This window comes from Camarhynchus parvulus, chromosome 9 (assembly GCF_901933205.1).
Source record: "Camarhynchus parvulus chromosome 9, STF_HiC, whole genome shotgun sequence".
NCBI lineage: Eukaryota > Metazoa > Chordata > Aves > Passeriformes > Thraupidae > Camarhynchus > Camarhynchus parvulus.
In genome coordinates, this window is record NC_044579.1 from 21,343,924 (window position 1) to 21,366,873 (window position 22,950).

The window sequence follows — 22,950 nt, forward strand, 5'->3', positions numbered from 1 at the left end:
AGGGCCCGCGGGCAGTTCGGTGCTGCCGCCGGGCTGCAGTCGGGAGGCGCGTTCCGCCGTGAATCCGCACGGAAGGTGCGGAGGGCCTGTACCGCGGATATCGGCGCGGTCCCGGGGCGCAGAGCGGGCGGTAGCCAGCCGCGATTCGCTTCCCTGGCCGTGCGGGAGCGGGGCCGCCAGCAGAGCCGCAGGCTCCCGGGCCGCTCGGCCGCAGCGGGGCGTCCCCGGCGGCGCAGGGCACGCGTGGCGGGCCGGCCCCGCCGGGAAGGGGCATGTCCCGCTGACGTGCGGGCCGGGGATTGGCAGTGGCCCGGCCTATATAGGCGGCGGGGCGGGCGCCGCGCCGTTCTCCCAGGAGCGCTCCGTTTCTCCAGAAGGGCGGGCGAGCGGGCACCGGCCGGAGTGAGTCACGGGGGACGGGGGGCGGCCCCTCCGCCGCGGCCGCGGCGCCGACGTGGAGGCTGGCGGGGAGGCCCGGCCCGGCCCGGCCCGAGGCGGCCTCGCATCCTCCCCGGGGCGCCGACTTGTCGGCGCTGCCTGTAAAGTCCTTGCTAACTTCCCGCCGGCCGGGCCGGGCAGGGCAAAGTCCGGCGAGGGAGGGCATCCGGCGGCGGGAGGTGGGGAAAAGTCTGGCCCCGCGGCGCGGCCTCGGCCGGCGGTGGCATGGCTGTGCCGGCCGGCAGCAGCTGCCGCGGATGGCCGGCGAGTGGGGCCGGGCCGATGGGGAGGCCGGGCCCCGCGGCTGCCTGGGGAGGGGGCGGCCTGGCCGGGCCGAGGCACGGCGTGGATCCCGTCGTTGGTGGGAGAGGGTTAGTGGCGCAGACCGAGGCGGCTCCATGCCGTTCCCGGCCGTCTTAGGGTTTGATTCCGAAATGAGCCAAAGCGACCGGAGGCGACCGCTCGTCCGGTGTTGGTCAGCCCGCGGAGCGCCGGCGGCGGGCAGCCTAGCCTGCCGCGGGCCGAGCGTTCCCCTCCTGCCGTGGCGATAGAAGGACGAGCGCCCTGGCCACCGTCAGCGGGGGGAGGTGCCAGCGCCGGGCCCGGAGCTGGCCGTGCCCGCCGCGCTGCCCGCCACCGGTACCGTTCCGGCGGCCGCGGAGCCGCGCTCGGGGCTGTCACTGGGCCCCGCGGGAGCTCCTGCCCCCCGCTCGCCTGATGCGGCCGCCCCCGGCCTGCAACCCGCAGGGCCGCGGCGGGCTGGGGCTGCCGGAGCTGGGACTGCAGCTGCCCCGTGGCACTGGCCGCGCCCCGACCCCGTTCCCGCACGGTGCCGGTGCGCTGGGCGCGCCCCCCGCCGCCCCCTCCCGCTCGGCCCCGCGGGGGCGCGTGGTGACAGCGGGGGCCCGCCGGGCCCTTTAAGGGCGCCGCCCCGCCCCGCCGCCCCGCCCCCGGTGCCGCCAGTGCTGAGGTGGCGCTGGCGGCGCCGCCCGCCCGGCCGGGCCCGCGGGGCCTGGCGGCTCCCCCGCCCCTCGGCCGGGCACGGCAGGGCCGAGCGGACGGGCGGCCCCGTGCCGCTGCCCCGGGGGTCACGGTGGCGGTGCGGGCCTGGCTAGGCTCCGGGCGCGGACAGCCCCGCCGCTGCCCCTGTCCCGGCCCCGCTGAGAGGCGCTGTCTATGCCTGCCCCACCGGCCGGCCAGCAGGACGCGGCCGGGTGCACGTCCTCGGTGGCGGGGCCGCCACAGGGCTCCTCCTGTCCGGGGCCAGACGCGGCGGCGGGGCCGGCGCTGGTGGAAGAGTAAACATGGGGGATGGGTCAGGGCTGCCCGCGGCCAGGGCTGCGGTCGGGTTGCACTCTGTGATGCATTAAGTCGGGAATCGCTATGAAGGGAGACTTCGCTCTGCTACACAGCAGCTGTCTGTCAGCGTGGTCCCCTCAAAACCAGGGGACCTGGGCCTCCAGTCTCTGAGGGAGCCCATTGGTTTTCAGAAAGGATGTCCATCAGTGACCACTCATCAACCAAGAGGTTGCCCTGTCCTGTGTGAACGTTTGACAGACGACAGTGCCTACGACAACCAGCCCAGCCCTCTTGCTGTGTGTGGTTCTCACTGCATGGCGTTAACAAAGTAATAATGTTTTTATTAAATTTACTTTTAAATAACATGTAACTGACACTTCCGTCCACAAGAGCTGCCTGTATTGGCAGTGTAACTCATGACTTTGCCTTTGTTTCTCTTCATACAAATGTTTCCCGTGTGATTAGGTCTGGCCCTTGCTGGAGGTTATTTTTAGGATGTTTCTCTTTACTCAAGAATTCATTCTCTTTATTGAAATGTACTCTAGACTTCTGTAACTTTATTTGGCGCACAAGGCCGGCACTACAGGCAGTATATCAACCAGGCAGTTTGAAACCTGTTGACCCAGTCAGCTCCATGCTGGCATGACGTAGCTGTAACCGTAGTTTCAAAATCTAAGTGGGAAGCCAAGGAGGTGTAAGATCCAAATGCAGTGCTTGAACTGCTGGTTTTGATGATACATTTAAAATACCATTCTAATGGTTGCCTCTGATTTTGGCCAGAGATGAATCCCTGAGGCCTACAATATACCAGATGCTTGGAATTGCTGCAGATGAGGAGTACTTGTTCTTAGCTTCTTGTATGGGTGACGAAGCAGAAATTCATATGGATAAATGCTGCCCTTTGATTCTGCATTGAATGTCTGGCTGCTCTCTGAGGTGGAGGCTGCAAGGAGGATCTGTGCAGCTGCTGTGTACACAGTGAAACCAGCAGCTGTACCTTGAGGTTGTGTGTTTCAAGTAGGTGCTATATTGGGTGTTGTTCGCTGACTTCTTATCCTTGCCCTCCTCCCCTAAGGAGGAAAATACGTGCAAGATCAGCCAGGTGGTGTTTTCTGGAGAAATTAGAGTTATAAGCACATCTGTGCCTTTAGCAAGGCTCCGGCCAGAGCTTGACAGCTGTTTGTGATGTCTAGCATGCTTCTCCCTCCTGCCTTCGTTTGGAGCTTGCCACAAGGTGGTGGCACCCTCGTTAGCGACCCGAGGGGCTGGAGGAGCTGCCACAGAGTCTGCAAGCCTTGGTGAGATAGTCTGGAACAGGTGCCATGGCAGTAACTTGCTTTCCTTGGATCTGCAGCAGCTTGAGCAGCACAGGCATGTACCACGGACATGTAACCATGTCTTACACTGGGGTGTAACCCTGGACAGCAAGGAGATTTCTCCAAGATCAGGTTGCTAGCCACCCTTTCTGTGCACAGCAAATGCCTTGCAGAGATCTGCATTGCTGCAGCAGCTGTACTTCAGCAGCATGACTGGCTGTCCCAGTACCTGCTGCCTCATTCCTGGATTAATTGCAGCATTAGCTCTATTGCTCTGACAGCACAGTTTGTGCTACCTTCTGCCTCTTAAAGGCATGTTGAAGTAGGGGAAAACAATGGCCTTGGCTGAGGTGCAGATCAGGCCTGTATGACTCTGTTGCATCACTGTTTTCTCTGTTCTTCCCTCCTTTCCTTCTGCCACCATCAGCCTCCTTTTACTGCATCACAGCTCTAGCATAATGTGAGACACCCCATCAGCAACACTGTGTTTTTAGGAGTGACCCTGGTTGTGGGAGCCTTTTCTAACATATTGGAATGTCAGAGATGGCAACTGTCACTTTACTGAAAAGCAATCAAGCTGCACAGAAGATGGGCCAAGCAACACTGCAGGGTTTGTGTGGGAGAGGAGCCTCTTGTCCCATGAGCAGGCAGAGGCACTGGGTTTTAGGAGAGTGCAAGCTCTGCAGAAGCACACAGAGCAGCTCTGGGGGACTCTGGCTGTGGATATTGTACAACTGACAGTGTGTGTACTGTACTGGCTTTTACATTTTCACTTGTATTCCTAAGCACTTTTTCAATAAATCTGCAGATCCAGATTCAGGAGATGGAAATCCTTTCTCAGCAGTGTATTTTTCTTCCTGGTTCTGACTTTTGTACACATTTAAAATAGTCCATGTAAACCAGTGTAAATTTTCTTCTTCAAACTTTCAGATTTAGGCCTGGAGACAGAATTTAGTGCCTGGTGCGTGATCTTATTGCAATAAAAACTGCAGAGCTGGACTGCCCAGCAGCTGAGTGTAGAGAGCCCTGAGTGTTTGCCTTGGTTTGTGAGGATGTCTGTGTTGATTCACCCAAGCTCCACTGAACTACATTCCTAACTTGTGACTGATGGCAGTGTTGTTGGCAGGTTTTCAGGTTGTTAGTCTCTTCTGACTAGAGAAGATCTTGCTTGCAACCCTGAAATTTCATGTTTTGAACATCTGCTATTAATTGAGTATATTTTTGCCTGATGTTGGATGGCTACTCTTGTAGCCAGTGTGGTGAAAGAGTAACTACTCCAGACTTCTGCTGTGAAGTTTGAGTAGATAGTGGCAGAGCTAGTAAAATATGACAGGTGTCATGTGTGGGGAGATGCAGCTGGGTATGAGAGTGTTTTGGATAAGGTGCAGCTTTGAAAGGTACAGGCAGTGCTCTGTTGGAAGTCAGAGTAACAGGGATGTCATGTTTTCTGTTGTCTTGGACCTAATTTATTTATTTTAATTAATTTTTTTTTCTCCACAGCAAAAGCTGGCAGGCTGACAAACAGGCAGCTTACAGGACGGACTCTCTGGCTACTGACCATTTAGCTGGTAAGTTCTTATTTTGGGGAGCCAAAGATATTGCTGCTGCTGAGCTTGCTAGTCAGAGTGGCTTTCTGAGTGTCTCCCTAAGTCAGGCACCTAAATAAGTTTCTCATGAAGAGGAAACAGCTTCCTGGGTCCTTTCTCTTTTATCTCTAGGGGTACACAATGGTCTTGGACTGATTGTCCAAATATTCACATACTCATATAAAAATTTCACACCATTAATAATTAATAGATTAATGAGACTGTACTTTAAGTTAATTAGAGTATGCTTTAAAAATTTGTGGTGTCCCCCTTTCCAGTGACCTTCTTAGGTTGCACATCCTCTGCCTTCTTAGGGAGGAGCTCTGGTTTTGGTGACCACTGTGTAGGGAGGAAACATCCCCTCAAAATTCCTGTTTCAACAAGGAAATCAGGCAGCTGATGGGCCCTGGGGATGCTTTTCAAGAGGAAGACTGGAAGAGTGGTCATTAACGAATACTTTGTCTTCCTGGATTGACTTTGTTCGCCCTGGCTGGTGTTGGTAATACTGTTGCCACTTCCATTTCTCCCAGTGGCATACCCGGATTGTGTGTGGGTGGGAAGTCGACAATGAGCTCTGTGGCAGTTTTGACCCAGGAGAGCTTTGCTGAACACCGCAGCGGCCTGGCCCAGCAGCAGGTGAAAGGTGAGTTCCTGTCATGTGCCTCTAGATCCAGACTGCACAGACCTCTTAAAAGTGTGCATTTTCCTTTCCTAAATTAGTGTTTTACTAGTTTAGCTTTCCACCCCCAGCAGCACAGTGGTGGTGCTGCACAATGCAGGGCTGTGAGGAGATGGGCACTTCAGAGAGTTCTGGCTAGCAGTGCTCTCAGCCCTGGGATGGGGCACATGCAAGACTGGGGCTCTGAGCTACATGAGAGCCTCATGGATCAGTGTGCTAGGCTGTCATTTCCACCCTTTGCTCAGCCAGGTGCTGGGGGTGGTCACTGACCATACAAACTGGCTCTGTGTTGGGTTTTGGCATCCATTCCCAGCTGTGAGCTGCCCCATTTGGTGTGGCCCAGTGCACATAATGTACAGCCATGCAGGCTTTCTCTAGACTTTGCCCTGAGTATAGTCCTTCTCTGCCCTTTCTCTAGACTTTGCCCTGACTATAGTCCTTCTCTGCCTTTTTCTGGGCTTATGTTTGTCTTATCCCCTTCTGACCTACACCCTTTGGTCCTTTCACTTCTTTCAGCTCAGCCTGTTTTCCCCTAATTGAACCTCTCTTGACAGAGTTGGCAATAAGGTGCTGTTCACTCCCTGCACCCCCTGTGCCAGCTCAGACAAGGCTGGTGGTTTGTGGCATCCACTGCAGTCTGTGCTGTGCTGATGTCAGTCGTGCTCCAGACTTGGCAGCCCCATAGGCATAGTTGTAATAGGATTAATAGCAGGGCACAAGCCATTTGCTCTCCCTTGTTAGTGGTGCCTAATTACAATTGCACTGCCTGTGAACAGGGGCATTTCTGCAGGGAAAGTGACTCATTTGCCCTATTTGCTTTACTCCAGTTACAGCTTTAAACTCTGAAGAAGAGAATGATCCTCCAACCTACAAGGAAGCCTTCCCTCCACTCCCTGAGAAAGCACCATGTTTGGAAGCTGCCCAGGAACCTGCTGGTCCCTGGAGCAAAATTCGACCAATAAAGGCTTCTGTCATCACTCAGGTTGGTGGGAGTGGGTGTCTTATGTCCTGTCTTTTCCCCACTCCCCAAAGTAGGTGAGGTGAAGCATTCCTTGGAGTATGAAATCCTTGGTATGTGAGCCTCTTTGTTGTATTTTACCCTGGTACTGCAGCTGAGAGTTAGGGCTGCTCTGGAGGGGAGGGATGTGTTGGAAAGCTGTCCAGAGGGAGCTCTGCATCCCTGTTCCACAAATAGCTGAAGCAGGCCCAGAGGGAGGATTGCAGAATTCCTGTAGTGAATGCTAATCCCCCTTTAGGAAGAGTCCTAGTGTGGGGCAGACTGGGTGCTGAAGTGCTCCTGCACTTTCCTGGGCACAGCTGCACAAACCTGGGAGGTCAGCTTGCCACCAAAGTCCTGTATAGCCACAAGACAGAGGAACTGTCAGGCAAAGCACACTGACAGCTTGCTGTGCTCTTTTTTGTGTCTGTGGCTGAGCAGGTGTTCCATGTGCCGCTGGAGGAGAGGAAATACAAGGACATGAATCAGTTTGGAGAAGGGGAGCAGGCCAAGATCTGCCTTGACATCATGCAGAAGACAGGAGCTCACCTGGAGCTGTCTCTGGCAAAGGACCAGGGCCTTTCCATCATGGTCTCTGGCAAGCTGGAAGCAGTCATGAAGGCTCGGAAGGAAATTGTTGCTCGGCTGCAGACTCAGGTGAGGGCAGCTAACTGTTTCTCACTTGATCCTTGCTCTTCCCCAAGACTCCTGAATGCTTTGAGACCCTTGGGTGTGTGTGCTTATAAGCCAAAGAGGTGTTATTAGATGACTAATTCAGCTTTGCCATGTATTTTCAAAGCATACAGTTGGCAATTTGGAATGGAAATGAGGCTTAAAATAGGGTTCAAAGCTAATTACAGGCCATGGTGTTGCATGAAGGGTGGAGTCTTCAACCTGTGACTTTGTGCTGAGGTACTGGTGCTGGCAGGGTACAGGCCCCTTACACAAAATTCATAGTGTGTGAAACAGAATGGTGCTTTCTCTGAAGTCTTTCAGAGAAAAATTTGGAGGGATGGGAGGAAGAAAAGTAGAGAAGGGGGAGTTCTGCCAAATGCTGGAAGTTTCAGATTGGGGTTCTGAGTTGTGTAACTTGAGCCCCATTGGTAAGTAATTACAGACTCCTTGTTTCAGTTGCTTCTCCTTTCAGTCCTCTGCATTTTGATTTCTTACTTTCAGGTTCTTGAGTTCATTATCAAAATGGTACTTTTCATTAGGATCCATCATAGCCAGGTGTCATGGTGTGTTTTAAAGTGTAATGTCCAAGGTAGTTAATGCAGTCGTTAATACCATGTCTGCTCAGCATGTGTCATACCCTGCCAGAGGGACAAAAAAGGGACAAACTCCACATAATGTGCATCTGAAAAAATAGTTTAGGTTGTACTACCACAGATCCATGCCCCACTGTCCTCAAATATCCCTCCTACTTGGCCCCAGGTCTGAAAGGTGTGTCTGTGTTGCAACTTCTCCTAGGCTTGGCTGGCATCAGTATGTGGACAGGAAGTTGAAGAGTCACACCAAGTGATCTGTTTTTGATTTGATTTATTACTTTTTCCATTGTAGCTTGAATTCTAAGTGCCTAGTTAGTTAATAGTTACATATTCACTGGGATCAAGAGCATAGTAGCAATCCTAAGCTCTCAGGTCAGTAAAAACTCATTGAGAAGGGTAGAAGTCAGGAATCTCTGTTACAATCCAGACCTTTAATGCTAGATTGAGAAAAGTTCTGCGGACCCCTCTTTTTCAAGAGAAAAGCAGTCCCTGGAGCAGTGTGTGCTGGTTTGAAGACACCTTAGCACTCAGTAATGGTAAGCATAGTTGAGCTGCCTGCCTGCTGGAATAAGTTTCTGGTGTTGAATTTCAGTTTCCTAGGAGTCAGGCTATGTCTTCTTCTCTGTAGCCTTGGCAGCAGATATCAGAGTTCAGGTAAACTCTACCCCAGAGCTGTCATCACAGTTGCTCTCTGGTGCTGAGAGACTGTGAGACAGTGAAACATAGACACCTCCTCAGCTGTGCCTGAAGGCTTTTGATTGTTCAGAGTGTTGGTCCTGGGAAAACAGAAGGCTTTTTAGGGAATAGTGGGGTTTAGACTCCTGGAATACAGGCACTTTAGATCAGCTCCTCTGGCATAGTGTCAGTCTTGTGCTAGATGGATGTGCTGGGAGACATTGTGTTTACTTCTCAGTTGTAGCACTAAGCAGCATCTGAAAAGCTTTCCCTGTGCAGGCAGGGGCTCTCACAGATCCTTGGCCTTTGTATTGCAGGCTTCAGCGACAGTTGCCATCCCCAAGGAGCACCACCGCTTTGTCATTGGAAAGAATGGTGAGAAACTGCAGGACCTGGAGCTCAAAACTGCAACCAAGATCCAGATCCCCCGCCCAGATGACCCCAGCAACCAGATCAAGATCACTGGCACTAAGGAAGGGATTGAAAAGGCCCGACACGAGATCTTGCTTATCTCTGCTGAGCAGGTACCTCAGTCCTGTGGTCTCTCATGTCGTTATCTGAACGGCCATTTTGGCTCTCCATGGTGTATGAGATGTTTGTGGCCCCCATGGCCACAGCCAGTGGTAACACTGCTAGTCTGAACAGAGATGTACACCATTCCACTGCCTGTTTGAGCACTGCAAAGGTTTTACACCTTCTGCTTGTCCCTTTTGTCCATCTCTGAAGTCAGTTAAGCACTTTTCATACTTTGAACTGGACCACATTAGATGCCAGCTGAGATAAGACAGAAGATTAGAGGCAAATATCATAAATTGGGAACTGCAGTGTTTGTACATGAAAAAAGATGGAGCCTGCAAATTGGAAAGGGTGCTTGGGCTAGAGCATCAAGCAAGACAGTACTGGGAATTCAGCTGTATGTGGCAGAGATGGTAATATCACCAGCAGTTTCCCTGAGGGCTGTTCTGGATTCCTGTAGGATAAGCGTGCCGTGGAGCGGCTGGATGTGGAGAAGGTGTACCATCCCTTCATTGCTGGCCCTTACAACAAGCTGGTGAGTGAGCTCATGCAGGAGACAGGGACACGCATCAACATTCCCCCGCCCAGCGTCAACAAGACAGAGATAGTCTTCACAGGGGAAAAGGAGCAGCTGGCCCAGGCTGTGGCTCGTGTTAAGAAGATCTATGAGGAGAAGGTATGGATGGTCCCTAGAGCTTCCCATCTTTCCCTCACCTGCTCACAGTCCCTCTTCCCTTCTTGTTCTACTTCTGTGCATCCCTCAGTTGCATTCTCCTTGTGTCAGCTCTTGCTCAGCAGCCCTTGCAGTACATGGGACCTGGGTCTTACCATTTCCTTGCTCAGCAGAGCGGGTCTTGGGGTGATTCTGTTGGGGAGGTGACAGATCTGCTTTTTTTTGTAATGGAAATTAGCAGACCACAAAGAGCTCTCTGGGTGCATGTTTTCACAGGTGCTGCAAAGGAAGGAGGGAAGTGTGAAGGCTACAGTGTGGCCAAGTGACAGTATCAAAATTGTTACATGAGTAGAAGTTGCTGAAAAGTAAATTTCACCTCAGTTTATTTTCCATTGCTAGTGTCGCTGAGAATATCCTTGTTGTGGGTTGTTGGTCTGTTTTTCCTCATGGTTACGTCTGCATTTGTACCAGTCTGAATTTCAACACAGATAATCAGCTTATAGCGTGGTGTTGCATTACAGCACTGTCTGGGGACAGCTGGGCATTGTGCAAGGGCAGGGGTGTGTATGTGGTCTCTTCCATGTAGTGTCTCAGGGAGCTTAAACAGAATTTTTGTATTTCACCTGTCAATTTTTGAGAATAGGGCTTTCTGTAGGCAGGTCCCAAAGATGCTAGGGTACTGCAGAACTCCTTTGCTCACCTTTGCTTTGTTCTTTCCTGGGTGCTGAGCTTCACTGCATCTTGTGTCTCTTCCTTTCACTTTTGTCCTTCCCTGCTCCCTTGTGATTGATGCTCCAGTGCCTCTGCTCCTACAGAAAAAGAAGACTACTACCATCGCTGTGGAGGTGAAGAAGTCCCAGCACAAGTATGTCATCGGCCCCAAGGGTAATTCCCTGCAGGAGATCTTGGAGAAAACTGGAGTCTCTGTCGAGATCCCACCCACTGACAGTAGCTCGGAGACGGTGATACTGCGAGGCGAGCCTGAAAAGCTTGGGCAGGCATTGACTGAAGTCTATGCAAAGGTACTGATGGGATGGGCCAGGCTCCTTTGAAAGCCCCACAAAAATACATCCCTGGGCACTGACAGGTGGAGGGGGGGTGTTCTCTGTCAGGCTGTCAGAAATGCAGCTTAGCAATTAACAGTGAAGGTGCTGCATGGGAATTGGAAGTGAATTTTTGTGAAGGCCTCTTCCAGTCTGTCCAGCAACAGCTTCTCTGTCTCTCAGGCCAACAGTTTTACCGTCTCCTCGGTCTCAGCCCCCTCTTGGCTTCATCGTTTCATCATTGGAAAGAAAGGACAAAACCTGGCCAAAATAACTCAGCAGATGCCAAAGGTATGGATGAAGTATTAGCTTAGCACCAGTTGAAGTAGAATGTGGTTTAATCCAGCTCACTCTTTGTAGAGAGAGAAATGTATTCTAGTATGGATAAAACCAGGGAGGAAATGACACAGGTCTTATCATATTCAGGGGAACTACCAGATTCTACTGCCTCAAACACTTCCCATCCTATGTAACTTCCAAGTGTTGAGTCCCTAAAGAAAGCTTTATGTGTTAGTATTTGGAGAATTGATGTAGTAGGAGACCTGGAAATGCTGAGTTCAACGAGACTTCTCCCTTGTGAGTTAGACGGTATCTGGAGAAAGGCTAAGTGAGGAATTCCTCCAAAGCCCTTGCAGACTCCAGGACAGCACCAAAACCTTGTGCTCTAGACACCAATATGGCCAAAATTGTAGGTTACCTACTTCAGAAATCATGTGTACCCTTAGTGGTATGGACTGATGGTGTAGGCCTGACTGACAGCATTGACCTGGCTTGTGTCTTGGAAAATTCTTACTGGTTTCTTTGCCTTGTATGTAAAGGTTCACATCGAATTTACTGAAGGAGAAGACAAAATCACTTTGGAAGGACCTACAGAAGATGTGAATGTGGCTCAGGAGCAGATTGAAGTCATGGTTAAGGATCTGGTAAGTTGCTAGTGCTAGTTCTAGTGTATAAGAAGAAAGTGGGGAAAGGTGGGGAAACAGAACAGAGATGAAGTGTAGCTCATGTTTGTGGGTACCTTCACAGGCTTAAAAGAACTTGCAGAAGGCAAATTGTGTGGCAGGTGAACAAAAACCTTGGTTATGAGACTTTTCTTAAAAAATCACAGGCACATCTTCAGTCTTTTGATGCAGAGAAGGAAAGATTCTCTTTCAGTCACAGCTGGAGAGGCATTTAAGTCTCTAAATGTTTCACAAGCATGGTGCTCTCAGCTCAAAGCAGAGAAGTGTTCTGCTCTGCTCACTAGCTGGCAGCTGGAGTCAGTGCCTGCACTGGCACTGGGCACAGGCAGCAGCAGAGGGGGCCTGCCCTGCCTAGCCCTGTACAATTCTTTGTAGATCAACCGGATGGATTATGCAGAAATCAATGTCGACCACAAATTCCACCGACACCTCATTGGCAAGAACGGAGCTAACAGTAAGTGGGGTGCCTTTCTTATCCTTCCTCTACTCACACTCTCTGTGATAAGCCTATCATATCGTGGCTCTGCAGCTCAGCCAGGGTGCTGCCTCCATCACATTGCCTCTGCCCTTCTGGAGTGAAGTTAGCAGAAGAAGATAAATGGGCAGTGAGGCCTTGGGATGGCTTTAATGTCTTGGAAAGCTGAACAGATTACTTTGCTGTGTCCTGGCAGAATTTTTGTCTTTTGGGGAGGTTGGATAGTTGTCTTTTTCCTTTTTTTCAAGTTGGTCTATGTGAATTTAATTTTAGAACTCAGTTGTGGGGGGTAGAAATCTGCATGGTGAGTTCTTCCCCAAAAAAAGAATTTGGGATTAGAAATGAATTAGTATCTTCTAGTCTAAATATGGTGGTGTCTGGGGAACAAACAGATGCCTCACTTTGGCAAATGAACTATTGCCTCTAGATGCCATAGTATTTAATTGTACAGATTGCTGTGTGGCGTGGATCTGCTCTTGCTGAGCCCCAGGGTGAAGACGCACTTTCCCCCACTTCATCTCCATCCCTCTGGCCTTTCCTCAGAGGCTGATGTACTCCTTAAAGCCTCTAATCAAGGTGTCTTTGCTTCCAAATCGTGCCCTAGCAGAGTGTGTCACCACAGCCCTTGCCTTGCAGTTAACAGGATTAAGGACCTCTACAAGGTGTCTGTGCGCATTCCCCCGGACAATGAGAAGAGCAACCTGATCAGAATTGAAGGAGACCCACAGGGGGTCCAACAGGCCAAGAAAGAGCTGCTGGAACTCGCTTCCCGTATGGTTAGTGGGATGTGATGCCTGGGAGGCCATGGGGTTTGAGCTCTTGTGTTCCCTAGTAACCTTCTGGTAGAGGTGTGTGCCCCTGGCCCACTGAGCACTTGGATCTCGCGACAAATGCGAGTTCCTCTATGCCTTTGGGGATCCCCTTCTCTGTCAGCCTAGAGTGAACTATATCTAGAGGAAAAAGATTGATGATCAGTAAGCTGTTGGACAGCAAACTGGTAGTGACAGTTATGTGGCTCTCCTGCTGAACATTCCTTGTAAACTCTGTTCTCCACAGGAAAATGAACGCACCAAGGACCTAATCATCGAGCAGAAATTCCACCGGACCATCATTGGGCAGAAGGGCGAGCGGATCCGGGAAATCCGGGAGAAATTTCCAGAGGTAAGGCTTTCCAGGAGAGGAGGGATTCAGAGGGCATACTCCTTACATGGGTAATGGACACATGATCAGTAAAGTCATAAATGTAGTGTCTCTGTGAGCATGAGAAATATCTGACTGATATGTGTCTGCTCATACATGTAATACATGTGAGAAGATGGTTCTTCTGACCAGAGACTGCTGACATGGTTACCTGATTCCAGATGGGAAAGGAGATGTGCAGGAGCCCCCTCAACCTTTGCACATGTCTGACATGACAATCATTGTATTTGTTTGAGCTGACCCTAAGTGTCTGTTTCCTGCAGGTTATCATCAACTTCCCAGACCCTGCACACAAGAGTGACATTGTCCAACTCAGAGGTCCCAAAAACGAGGTGGAGAAGTGTACCAAGTACATGCAAAAGATGGTGGCAGACCTGGTAAGGGTGACTTATATCTGCTATTCTCTCTTCCATGCCTGAATAACCCTGGAATAGAGGAGAGCTGTAGTGGCTTGGCTGGGGCTGACACACCTCAAGATGAGGGAACTGGACATGTTCTATGTGTATGGGGGAAGGCAAGTAATACCTGTTATTTAAGAGCTATAGGAGAGGGTACATGTCTTGCTTATTCTTGGAGGTGTCCCATATGAAGAATTCACTGGGTCTAAGCCTGTTGTCAGAAATTTGTTTATCAAGTTCCTGGGATGGGGTCTTGCTTGCCAGGATAGTGTAATCTTCAGTTCTCCCTTCCTTTCTCTCTTAGGTTGAAAACAGTTTTTCTATTTCTGTTCCCATCTTCAAACAATTCCACAAGAACATCATAGGGAAAGGAGGTGCCAACATCAAGAAGGTGAGATATTTTTCCTGTCTTCGCTGCTCATTATGGTGACTGCCTGCAGTGAAATCTCATTCACTGGTCTCCCCTGCTCATTGGTGATACAAAATAAAACCTCCAAGGCCTTTTTTTCTGTCATGGGACACCTCTCAAATGATGGGGTTTTTTTTATTTTTTATTGTGGCAGATCCGTGAAGAAAGCAACACCAAAATAGATCTCCCAGCTGAGAACAGCAACTCGGAGACAATTGTTATCACGGGCAAAAAAGCAAACTGTGAGGCTGCTCGTCACAGAATTTTGGCTATCCAGAAGGAACTGGTAAGTGAAACAGCTGGCCTGTGGCAAATCAGGGACTTGAAAATATAAATATAGGAGTTACAGGAGATATAAATAGAAAAGTGCTTGTAGTGGGGCGTGGCAGGGGGGAGACAAATATGGATGTCAGTCTGTTCTTGGTGCTTCAGCTGAAGTTTGTGGCTGCTCATGTGTTAGGAGTGGCCAGTCCCAATTCCCTCTGGTCAGGCATTTCTAACACTCAGCTGTGCTAAACTCCTGGCAATGTGGGAGTTAGGGGGCAAGAAGAGTCTGTGCAAACACACAGCTATAGCTTGACTAACATCCCATACTATCCTCACTTAGGCCAACATCACGGAGGTGGAGGTCTCTATTCCTTCCAAACTCCACAATTCCCTCATTGGCGCCAAAGGCCGCTTCATCCGCTCCATCATGGAGGAGTGTGGTGGAGTCCACATCCACTTCCCCACAGAGGGCTCTGGCAGTGATACTGTGACCATCAGGGGCCCAGCCCAGGATGTGGAGAAAGCCAAGAAACAGCTGCTACATCTGGCAGAGGAGAAGGTGAGCCTTGCCTTACAGGGGAAGGTTGGTTTGACCAGCTGTTTGTTTTTGGAGGTTGAAGTGATTCCCTCTGTCTGCATGGAAGCCTTTGGTGTCAATAGAACAAATCCTCTTTTGGGGGTTTTGAATACGGTTTAGATGATTAAAAGAAAGCAGTTCTTCCATCCTTGTGACAGCGAGTTCTTCTCTCATGGGCAGAACTGTCTGTAATGCATCTCTGGCCAGATTGATTATACACTCAGAGTTAAGGCTCCCTGCTTTTGTGTTTGAATGTTCTTGGGTATCTGCCCTTCTCTGAAGCACTTTACTCTGTAGATCTCCTTCACTTTTTTCTTGATCTCTGCATTTCAGCTCCAGTTCAGCTCCATGTCACTGCATATATTCAGATTTGAGAGCTTTTGGTTACAAGACCTTGCCCTGAGTTGTGGCTGACTGATTCAGTCATTTTATTAGCAAGCTTTCTAGGGTCAGCATGTGAACGTGTTCTCCGTGGGAATTGGTTGCCTCTGGGAACCTGGCTTGCAGCAGTTAGCAAATGTTTGTGTTGCCTTTAGTGCAGGTCAGACCCTTCTCCTGGGGAAGTCTGCTCCTATTCTCATTGGTCATGCTGAGTGTACAATTAGTTTTTTGGCCCTGAGAACATCTTTGGGGTAGTGTTTTTAATTTAAGACATTGTATACCTTTTTTGCTTTAAACAGTGTGCTGTATCTGCCTTGCTTTTGCAGCACTCTGCATGTGGGTGCAGGTAACATATCTACATGGTGACTGTTGGTGCTGGTGATATTTTCTGTATATTAACATGTTCCATGGGTCTCTGGCTCCTTTCAGCAAACAAAGAGTTACACTGTGGACCTCCGTGCAAAGCCAGAGTACCACAAATTCCTTATTGGTAAGGGTGGTGGCAACATCCGGAAGGTGCGAGACAACACGGGTGCCCGCATCATCTTCCCCACCTCTGAGGACAAAGACCAGGAACTGATCACTATCATGGGAACAGAGGAGGCTGTCAAAGAAGCACAGAAGGAGCTGGAAGCCCTCATCAAGAACTTGGTATGAACATTTCCTACTTTCTTGCCTCTCACTATTACAAGGTGTAATGTCAGCATGAGGGACCTGCTTGTCCTAAAACCATTTGCTGCCCTTCGTGGGAGCTCAGGAAGATCCTTCCTTACCTTGGGATGAGGCTGTAAGCTGATTGCTGTTGAGTGCAGCCAACTCATGCCTGTCACCAGGACAGGTGGGGTTGACTGACTGTTGTGTGTTGGCAGGATAACGTGGTTGAAGACTCCATGGTGGTGGACCCCAAGCACCACCGCCACTTTGTCATCCGTCGAGGACAAGTTCTCCGTGAGATTGCAGATGAATATGGTGGTGTGATGGTCAGCTTCCCGCGCTCCGGCACCCAGAGCGATAAAGTCACCCTCAAGGGAGCCAAGGACTGTGTGGAGGCAGCCAAGAAACGCATCCAGGAGATCATCGAGGACCTGGTATGTTGTAGAAAAACTGTTTCTTCTGTACTCTCTTCTCTCAGCAGCGTCCTGCTTGAACCTGCTCTGTGACCAAGCTTTATATCAACAAGTCCCATGATAGTTCTTGGATTTGAACCTTTGCTGTCAACATACAGGGTCTGCAGACTTTAGATCCTGGCTTGGGGGTAGCAGCAGGCTCCAAAATACCAATGCTGCACGAAGGAATCTTCTCTGACAATCTTGGTTTTTAGGGGTGGAAGTAGGAGGCCACTCCTTGATGTACATCTAGACGTTAAAAGATTGGAGCCTTCTTGTGCCTCTCCACGTCTGGCCTTGGGCAGTGGTTGCTTTCAGGGGGTTTCTTGCACTGCTAGTATTGGCTTTTGGAAGCAGTCAAGTGTCCAATCTGTTCTTTTCTCATCTACCTTTATTTTTTTTTTTATTTCTTCTAATGTTTCCTCCTCTTCAGAGTACTAAAGAGTTTGAGCTTTGCTCTTGGAAGCCTTTAATGTCCTGAGTTGAAGGCAACCTTCTTGAAATCCTCTGCTCTTCCAAAAGAGAAATGATTCTTGGAAGTTTTGAGTTCTTCCCCTGTCAGCCATTGGTATCTTATCTGACTCCTCTCTGTGTCCATTTTGGATTTCACCATGCACAAACATCCTGTTTTGTGGTGTGAAAGAGGCTGCATCACAATAGAGCAACTCTGTTTTCCCACAGGAAGCTCAAGTGACAATCGAATGCACCATTCCACAAAAGTTCCACCGCTCCATCATGGGCCCCAAAGGCTCCCGGATCCAGCAGATCACCCGGGACTACGGCGTCCAGATCAAATTCCCTGACAGGGAGGAAAACCCAGGTATGTCTGTGGATGCATGATTGGATGGTAGTTGGGATGGTCAAATAAGTGTAGTGTAGCCTACACTCTGTGCCAGTGGGTGTGTTCTACTTTAAATTTATGGAGAGAACTGGTCCCTGGTGTTCCTGCAGTGTCCTTGAATCTGGGCTTAGCGTCAACCTTGTCCTCTTGGGAACGGGACAGTTTCAGGAGGTCAAACTGCAGACCTGGGTGTTGTGATCATGTTGTCACTGCAGAGTACAGGGAGAACAAGGACTTGCCCTGACAAAAAGGGTTCTGTGAGCTTAGTGAGGTCTCTCTTAGCTCTCGCTGGTGGCTGAGCCTTAGGATCTGGAGGAGGGTGATGGTGAACAAGGAGGGGGCTCTGTGCATTGAACACAAAACTTTCCATGTTTTCAGCCCCTGTTGTGGAGCCAGCTGTGCAGGAGAATGGTGAGGAAGGTGGGGAAGGCAAGGAAGGGAAGGACGCAGATCCCAGCTCTCCGAAGAAGTGCGATATCATCATCATCTCTGGCCGCAGGGAGAAGTGTGAGGCAGCAAAGGAGGCACTGCAGGTGTGTGGCTTTCTCAGCCCCTTACCCTGTTAAGGTGGTGATGCTTGGATGTAATTTTTGGTGGTGTTAACAAAAGCTGCTCAGTCCAGGTGCAATGCAAGCAGTCAATGATGTTGGCTGTAGAGGGGGTCTGCACTGCTCAAGGGAAGCCCCTCTGCTCTGTTACTTAGCCTGGCAGCTTGAATCACAGTGCCTGACTTTGTAATTATTAGTGCTTGTAAGCAGCCCCAATAGTCATAAAAGCATGACATGATTGTTTTATGGAGCACAGCTGAGGAGAGGAGGAGTCTGGTTGAGGCTGAGTCATTCCAGGTTCAGCAGACCTTGCCATGCTTCTGTAGTGGTGTTTTCCAAATCTCTGCTAGATTGAAGCCAAGGATATGCAAGCAACCTGTCCCACAGGTGGGGTTTCACATGGCTTCTTTAGAAAACATGCAACAGGTCATTTTGGTGTTCCCAGCTGTGCTCTCTTTCTGTCAAACTTGTATCCTGACTACAAGGGAATGTACCTCTGTTCAGCAACATGTCCTTTTGGGCAAGTATATGGCAAGCTAGAAGACAGGAGAAGTTTTTCCACTGGTAAACTGTGCTCCATCCCCTGCAGGCTCTGGTTCCTGTCACCATTGAGGTGGAAGTTCCCTTTGATCTTCACCGTTACATCATAGGCCAGAAAGGAAGTGGGATCCGCAAAATGATGGATGAGTTTGAAGTAAGTTGTTGCCCTTCCTTCCATCTCCTCTCTCCTGGAGAATCTGTAAGTGACTGTGTTGGGGGTTTGGACAGTTACAACATACTCAGGTCTGCCGTGAAATCCAAAGCTCCATAGTAGGAAAATGATCCCTGGGTGTTTTGGACCCTGGATCCAGGGCTTGGTGGGTTTTGTGCTGAAGCAGAACAGTCAGTGTTGATGTTGTGAGTGTTGCATGACTTGTTTGGTGTCTGCAGGGATTCCTCATCAGTGTGAGAGTTGTTTTCCTCCTGGGCCCTGGGAAACAGCCCTGCTGTGCCTACCCATTCAGGAGAATTCTCCAGAGCCTCCAGGGCTGATGCAGCTTGGCTGCAGTCAGTGTTGTTGAACATATATTTGTTTCCTGGCCTCTCTAGGCCAGCACAGGGGCTGGAGAAACAGAGTTCTATTCTCAAAAACCATCTAGAAATGGTCCCAGACAACTGACTCCAGGTGGCCCAGCTTGATGACCTCTGGAGGTCCTTTACAACCCCAGCCATTCTGTGGTTTTTAGGCTGCCTGGGTGGGAGCTGGTTTTGCCAGGGGAGACCAGCAAGGTGCCAGCTTGCAGTCAGAGCCATCACAAGTGATACAGGATGAGCAATGATACAAAATGATACTTTTTACTCAGGTGAACATCCAGGTGCCTGCTCCTGAGCTGCAGTCAGATATCATCACAATCACTGGGCTGGCTACCAACCTGGACCGTGCCAAGGTCGGGCTCCTGGAAAGAGTGAAGGAGCTGCAAGCTGAACAAGAGGATCGGGTAAGGCCTGTGCCTGTCCTTCCTTCCAGCCAAACATGGCTTCAGCCTCTGGGCACAGACTCCTGGAACACCTCATCTTTTAGGGATACCCTTAGCTGCTCTGTGGGTGTGGAATGGTCATAAATGGTTTGCTCAAAGGTAGCTCATTTACCATAAACTGACAGGAGAGTTTGGGAATGTAACTTTGGACTGTCCAGGTCTCTCTCGCACCTTCACATACTTTTGAGACATTGGTGGGTGAGAACCTCACTGCACTGCCAGTCTCTCTCTGCCTATCCTCATTGAATCCTTATCACAGCTCTGAATAAAAGGTTAGGGATGAGTTGGGTGGTTGTTTGCTGTTTGCAGTTTCCCTCTGAACTTGGTGGAAGCACAAGGCTCCAGTGGATGGATGGCTTGGGTACTCAAGCATGGCCCTGCAAAATCTATTCCATGCATCTCAGAAGGCAGAAGGAGATGCTGTGACTTAAGTGGCCATCACTGGCACAGCCATGGTGTGTTCCTGCTCTCACTCTGCTTCTCCTGTTCCAGGCCTTGCGGAGCTTCAAACTGACAGTCACTGTAGATCCCAAGTATCACCCTAAAATCATTGGGCGGAAGGGAGCAGTGATCACCCAGATACGCACAGAGCATGAGGTCAACATCCAGTTCCCTGACAAGGATGATGAAAGCCAGGTGAGAGATCAGACAGAGTGCAAGGATGGCTAGTGGTTATCTCTGAGCCTCTTCTCGAGAGCTCTGAACTCTCTCCACTGCCTCTGGATAAGGTGGATGGTGAAGGGGATTAGCAGGGAGAAAGCTTGCTCAGCTGCTTATGAGCTTGGTTGTGCATTCACATTCTCTGAAAAAATTCCTTCACCCAGGATTTTTCTCCTGGGAAGCTGAGAAGCCTCAGAGAAAAGGAAAACATTTCTTATCTCATTTACTTCTCCTCTGTTTTGCTCCTTTGGAATGTGTTTGGAGATTGTTTACCCACAGGTGATTGTTTCATTGGATTCTGCTGGGAGTTGTTTTCACTCTTTGGCTAATCAGGGCCAAGCTGTGTCAAGACTCTAGAAATAGTCACGAGTTTTCATTATTATCTTTTTAGCCTTGAGTAAGTATCTTTTGTGTCTTCTTTAGTTTAGTATAGTATAGTATAGCATTCTTTAATATAATATAGTATCATAAAGTAATAAATTAACCTTCTGAGAACATGGAATCAGGTGCATCATTCCTCCCTGCCACAGGAGTCCCTGCTAATACAATACTTGTTCTCTCACACATCTCTCCTGGTTCCCCAGGCCCAGGACCAGATCACTATTACTGGCTATGAGAAGAATGCTGAGGCTGCCCGGGATGCCATCATGAAGATTGTGGGCGAGCTGGAGCAGATGGTTTCTGAGGATGTGACTCTGGACCATCGTGTTCACGCACGCATCATCGGTGCACGTGGAAAAGCCATCCGCAAAATCATGGATGAGTTCAAGGTGAGCACTGGGGCAGGGCCACACAGGCCAGGCTGGGCCTGGGCAGCCACGTTCTCCTTGTGGAAAGAGCTTGGTGCTGAATGAGGCTCACATCTCGTGGTTCTTGTGTCTTGTGCCTGCTCAGCATCTTCAGCTAGAACTGACATGAAAGAAAAGCCAGTGCTACCCTGCTCACCTTCAACTCCACCAGCTTATGAGCAGCATCCCTGGCCCAGGGCACCCTGGTATGCCCAGGGCATCTGGGCTGTCTGGACACTACAGTCAGACACCAACTGAAGCATCCCCACACCACCTCAACTCTGAGTCATGTTTCTCTGGAAGCCAGGCCAGGAGCTTTTCCTGTTTTGCTGGAGCCCAGACAGAAGTGGAACCTGGAAATGCTTCCTTGGTGCTCTAGATTAGCTCTTAGCTCTGCAAGCAGCACTGAGTTCTTTCCCTCTCTGGAGCCCTTCTGTTGGGTTTCTTGCAGACAGAGTCCCAGATGATCTTGAGAGAGAGGAGGAGGTGTGTATGTCAGCTACTCTGATTACTGGAAGTGGGCAGCCAGGCCTCTTGCTGGGAGGCTCTGTAAGAAGGCTGTCCCCAGACCCCCCAGCTACTTTGAGCTTAACTCAGGGAATTCTTCTGGCTTTTCTCTAGGCCACTGTGGATCCGCTTGACTCCAGGAATCATGGTGCATTCTCAGGGCTGTGGATATGGCAAAGTGGGCTGGCTCTGGGAAGGTCGGGGACCTCTGCCCTGATAGCATATGGCATCAGCAGCAGGCTTTACTGCAGGGCCAGCAGTGAATGTGAATCCTGAGGGATGGGATTTTGGAGACTTGGATTTTGGCTGGGCTCAGTTGTTGAAACAAACTGGTTCCCAAATGAGCAGCCTTTGAGTTTGGTCCTGTCTTGTTTAGATTTCTGGCACCCATCTGGAAGGCAGGGTGTGAGAGAGCACAGTGCTTGTGCATGGGGTGCACTAGGCCAGCTGTATAAAGCCATTGTCAGTCAGGATTATTCTGTGGCAAATACAGAAAGCTCATTGTGCTTTGTGGTAATGGATCAGTGGTAAAAATGCTTGCAGCAGTGTGAGGACACTGTCTGGAAATGCAGCCCCTCTCCTGCCTGTACTGCCCAGAAAACTGAGCCTCTGGGAGTGAGAGCAGCAGGGGCTGCTGGAAATTCCTCCACAGGAAACTTTGAGGCCAGCTATATACCTGCTCACCCCTCAGTGTCTGAGGGAGATCTAAAACAGACTTGTGGCTGTGGACAGACAATAATTAGGGCATCAGTGACAGTGATCTGTGATTCCAGTGACAAGAGTCAAGGGGAGTCTCTGGCATTTCAGATGTGCAGGTGTAAGTGTTGTGCTCTTCCTTGTGTTCCAGGTGGATATTCGCTTTCCCCAGAGTGGAGCTCCTGACCCCAACTGTGTGACTGTGACAGGACTCCCTGAGAATGTAGAAGAAGCTATTGATCACATCCTGAACTTGGAGGAGGAATATGTAAGTGTCCAGCAAATATAGGGCTTAGCAAGAGCTTCCCCTGCCACAGAGCTGGATGACTGAACTATGTCCATGTGATATTTTCTTCCACTGCATCAGAGAAATTGAGCCCTGTGCAGGTGGCTGTCAGCCTCCACTGCAGCTGTCCCTCAAACCAGCTGGACTGTTCCCTCTGTCCAGGAGAGGATAGTGAATGAGAATGCTGGGGCACCCCAGGATGTGCATGTTCTTGCCTTGTAGCAGCTTGCACCAGTTAAAAGTTGTGGCCCTCAGACTAGTGCAGACACACCATTTTTGGTCACTGTAGAACAGGCTGGTGAGCTTGAACAGGTTGCAGTGTGGTGAGATGGAGGGGTGGGCATTGTATTCCAGTTTGAGGAGCTATCCAGATGCCCCCTCACTGTTGTGTTACTGCAGCTTGCAGATGTGGTGGACAACGAGGCAATGCAGGTGTACATGAAGCCCTCCTCACATGAAGAGTCCAAGGCCCCATCCAAGGGCTTTGTGGTGAGAGATGCCCCCTGGGCCACTGTCAACAACGAGAAGGTGAGTGCTGCTTGTGCTGCAGGCTGGGGACACAGAGCATGGGGACACTTCTGTCTGTGCTGGGGACACAGCACTCTCTCTCCCTGGTGACAAAGAAAACAACCTTTAGCTGCTCTTTGTGGCCTGAGCACAGGCCTGGGCTCTCCTGTCCAGCTTTCAAAGCACTTCCCAGTGTCTTGTCACTCTGGCTACATCAATGTGGAGCTGTTGGGGAATGGGGGATCCTCACCAGAAAGTGTCCTGCCAGGCTGTGTTATTTTTAGGGGTAGGGCCTGGGACTGGAGACTCATGCTGCAGCACAGAACTGGCTCAGT

The 22,950-nt window shown here is 50.3% G+C and overlaps 1 protein-coding gene across 2 annotated transcripts in view; it reads left to right on the forward strand.

Moving 5' to 3' along the window:
* The window catches only part of HDLBP (high density lipoprotein binding protein), a 39,033-nt gene that overhangs the window by 13,416 nt on the left and 2,667 nt on the right, over positions 1–22,950 (forward strand). The window contains exons 1-27 of one of the 2 annotated variants that reach the window (XM_030954047.1): positions 300–402; positions 4,554–4,621; positions 5,170–5,282; positions 6,146–6,300; positions 6,757–6,972; positions 8,576–8,782; positions 9,235–9,450; positions 10,263–10,469; positions 10,674–10,781; positions 11,309–11,413; positions 11,828–11,906; positions 12,564–12,703; positions 12,984–13,088; positions 13,391–13,504; positions 13,830–13,916; positions 14,089–14,220; positions 14,542–14,760; positions 15,589–15,810; positions 16,029–16,247; positions 16,947–17,085; positions 17,485–17,639; positions 18,244–18,348; positions 18,998–19,132; positions 19,664–19,807; positions 20,416–20,601; positions 21,974–22,090; positions 22,508–22,636. In XM_030954047.1, coding sequence (XP_030809907.1) covers positions 5,207–5,282; positions 6,146–6,300; positions 6,757–6,972; positions 8,576–8,782; positions 9,235–9,450; positions 10,263–10,469; positions 10,674–10,781; positions 11,309–11,413; positions 11,828–11,906; positions 12,564–12,703; positions 12,984–13,088; positions 13,391–13,504; positions 13,830–13,916; positions 14,089–14,220; positions 14,542–14,760; positions 15,589–15,810; positions 16,029–16,247; positions 16,947–17,085; positions 17,485–17,639; positions 18,244–18,348; positions 18,998–19,132; positions 19,664–19,807; positions 20,416–20,601; positions 21,974–22,090; positions 22,508–22,636 — 3,717 coding nt within the window. In that variant the 5' untranslated portion in view covers positions 300–402; positions 4,554–4,621; positions 5,170–5,206. Of the gene's footprint in view, positions 1–299; positions 403–4,553; positions 4,622–5,169; positions 5,283–6,145; positions 6,301–6,756; positions 6,973–8,575; positions 8,783–9,234; positions 9,451–10,262; positions 10,470–10,673; positions 10,782–11,308; positions 11,414–11,827; positions 11,907–12,563; positions 12,704–12,983; positions 13,089–13,390; positions 13,505–13,829; positions 13,917–14,088; positions 14,221–14,541; positions 14,761–15,588; positions 15,811–16,028; positions 16,248–16,946; positions 17,086–17,484; positions 17,640–18,243; positions 18,349–18,997; positions 19,133–19,663; positions 19,808–20,415; positions 20,602–21,973; positions 22,091–22,507; positions 22,637–22,950 lie in introns of those variants that run through there. The other variant, XM_030954046.1, reaches the window with a different exon arrangement.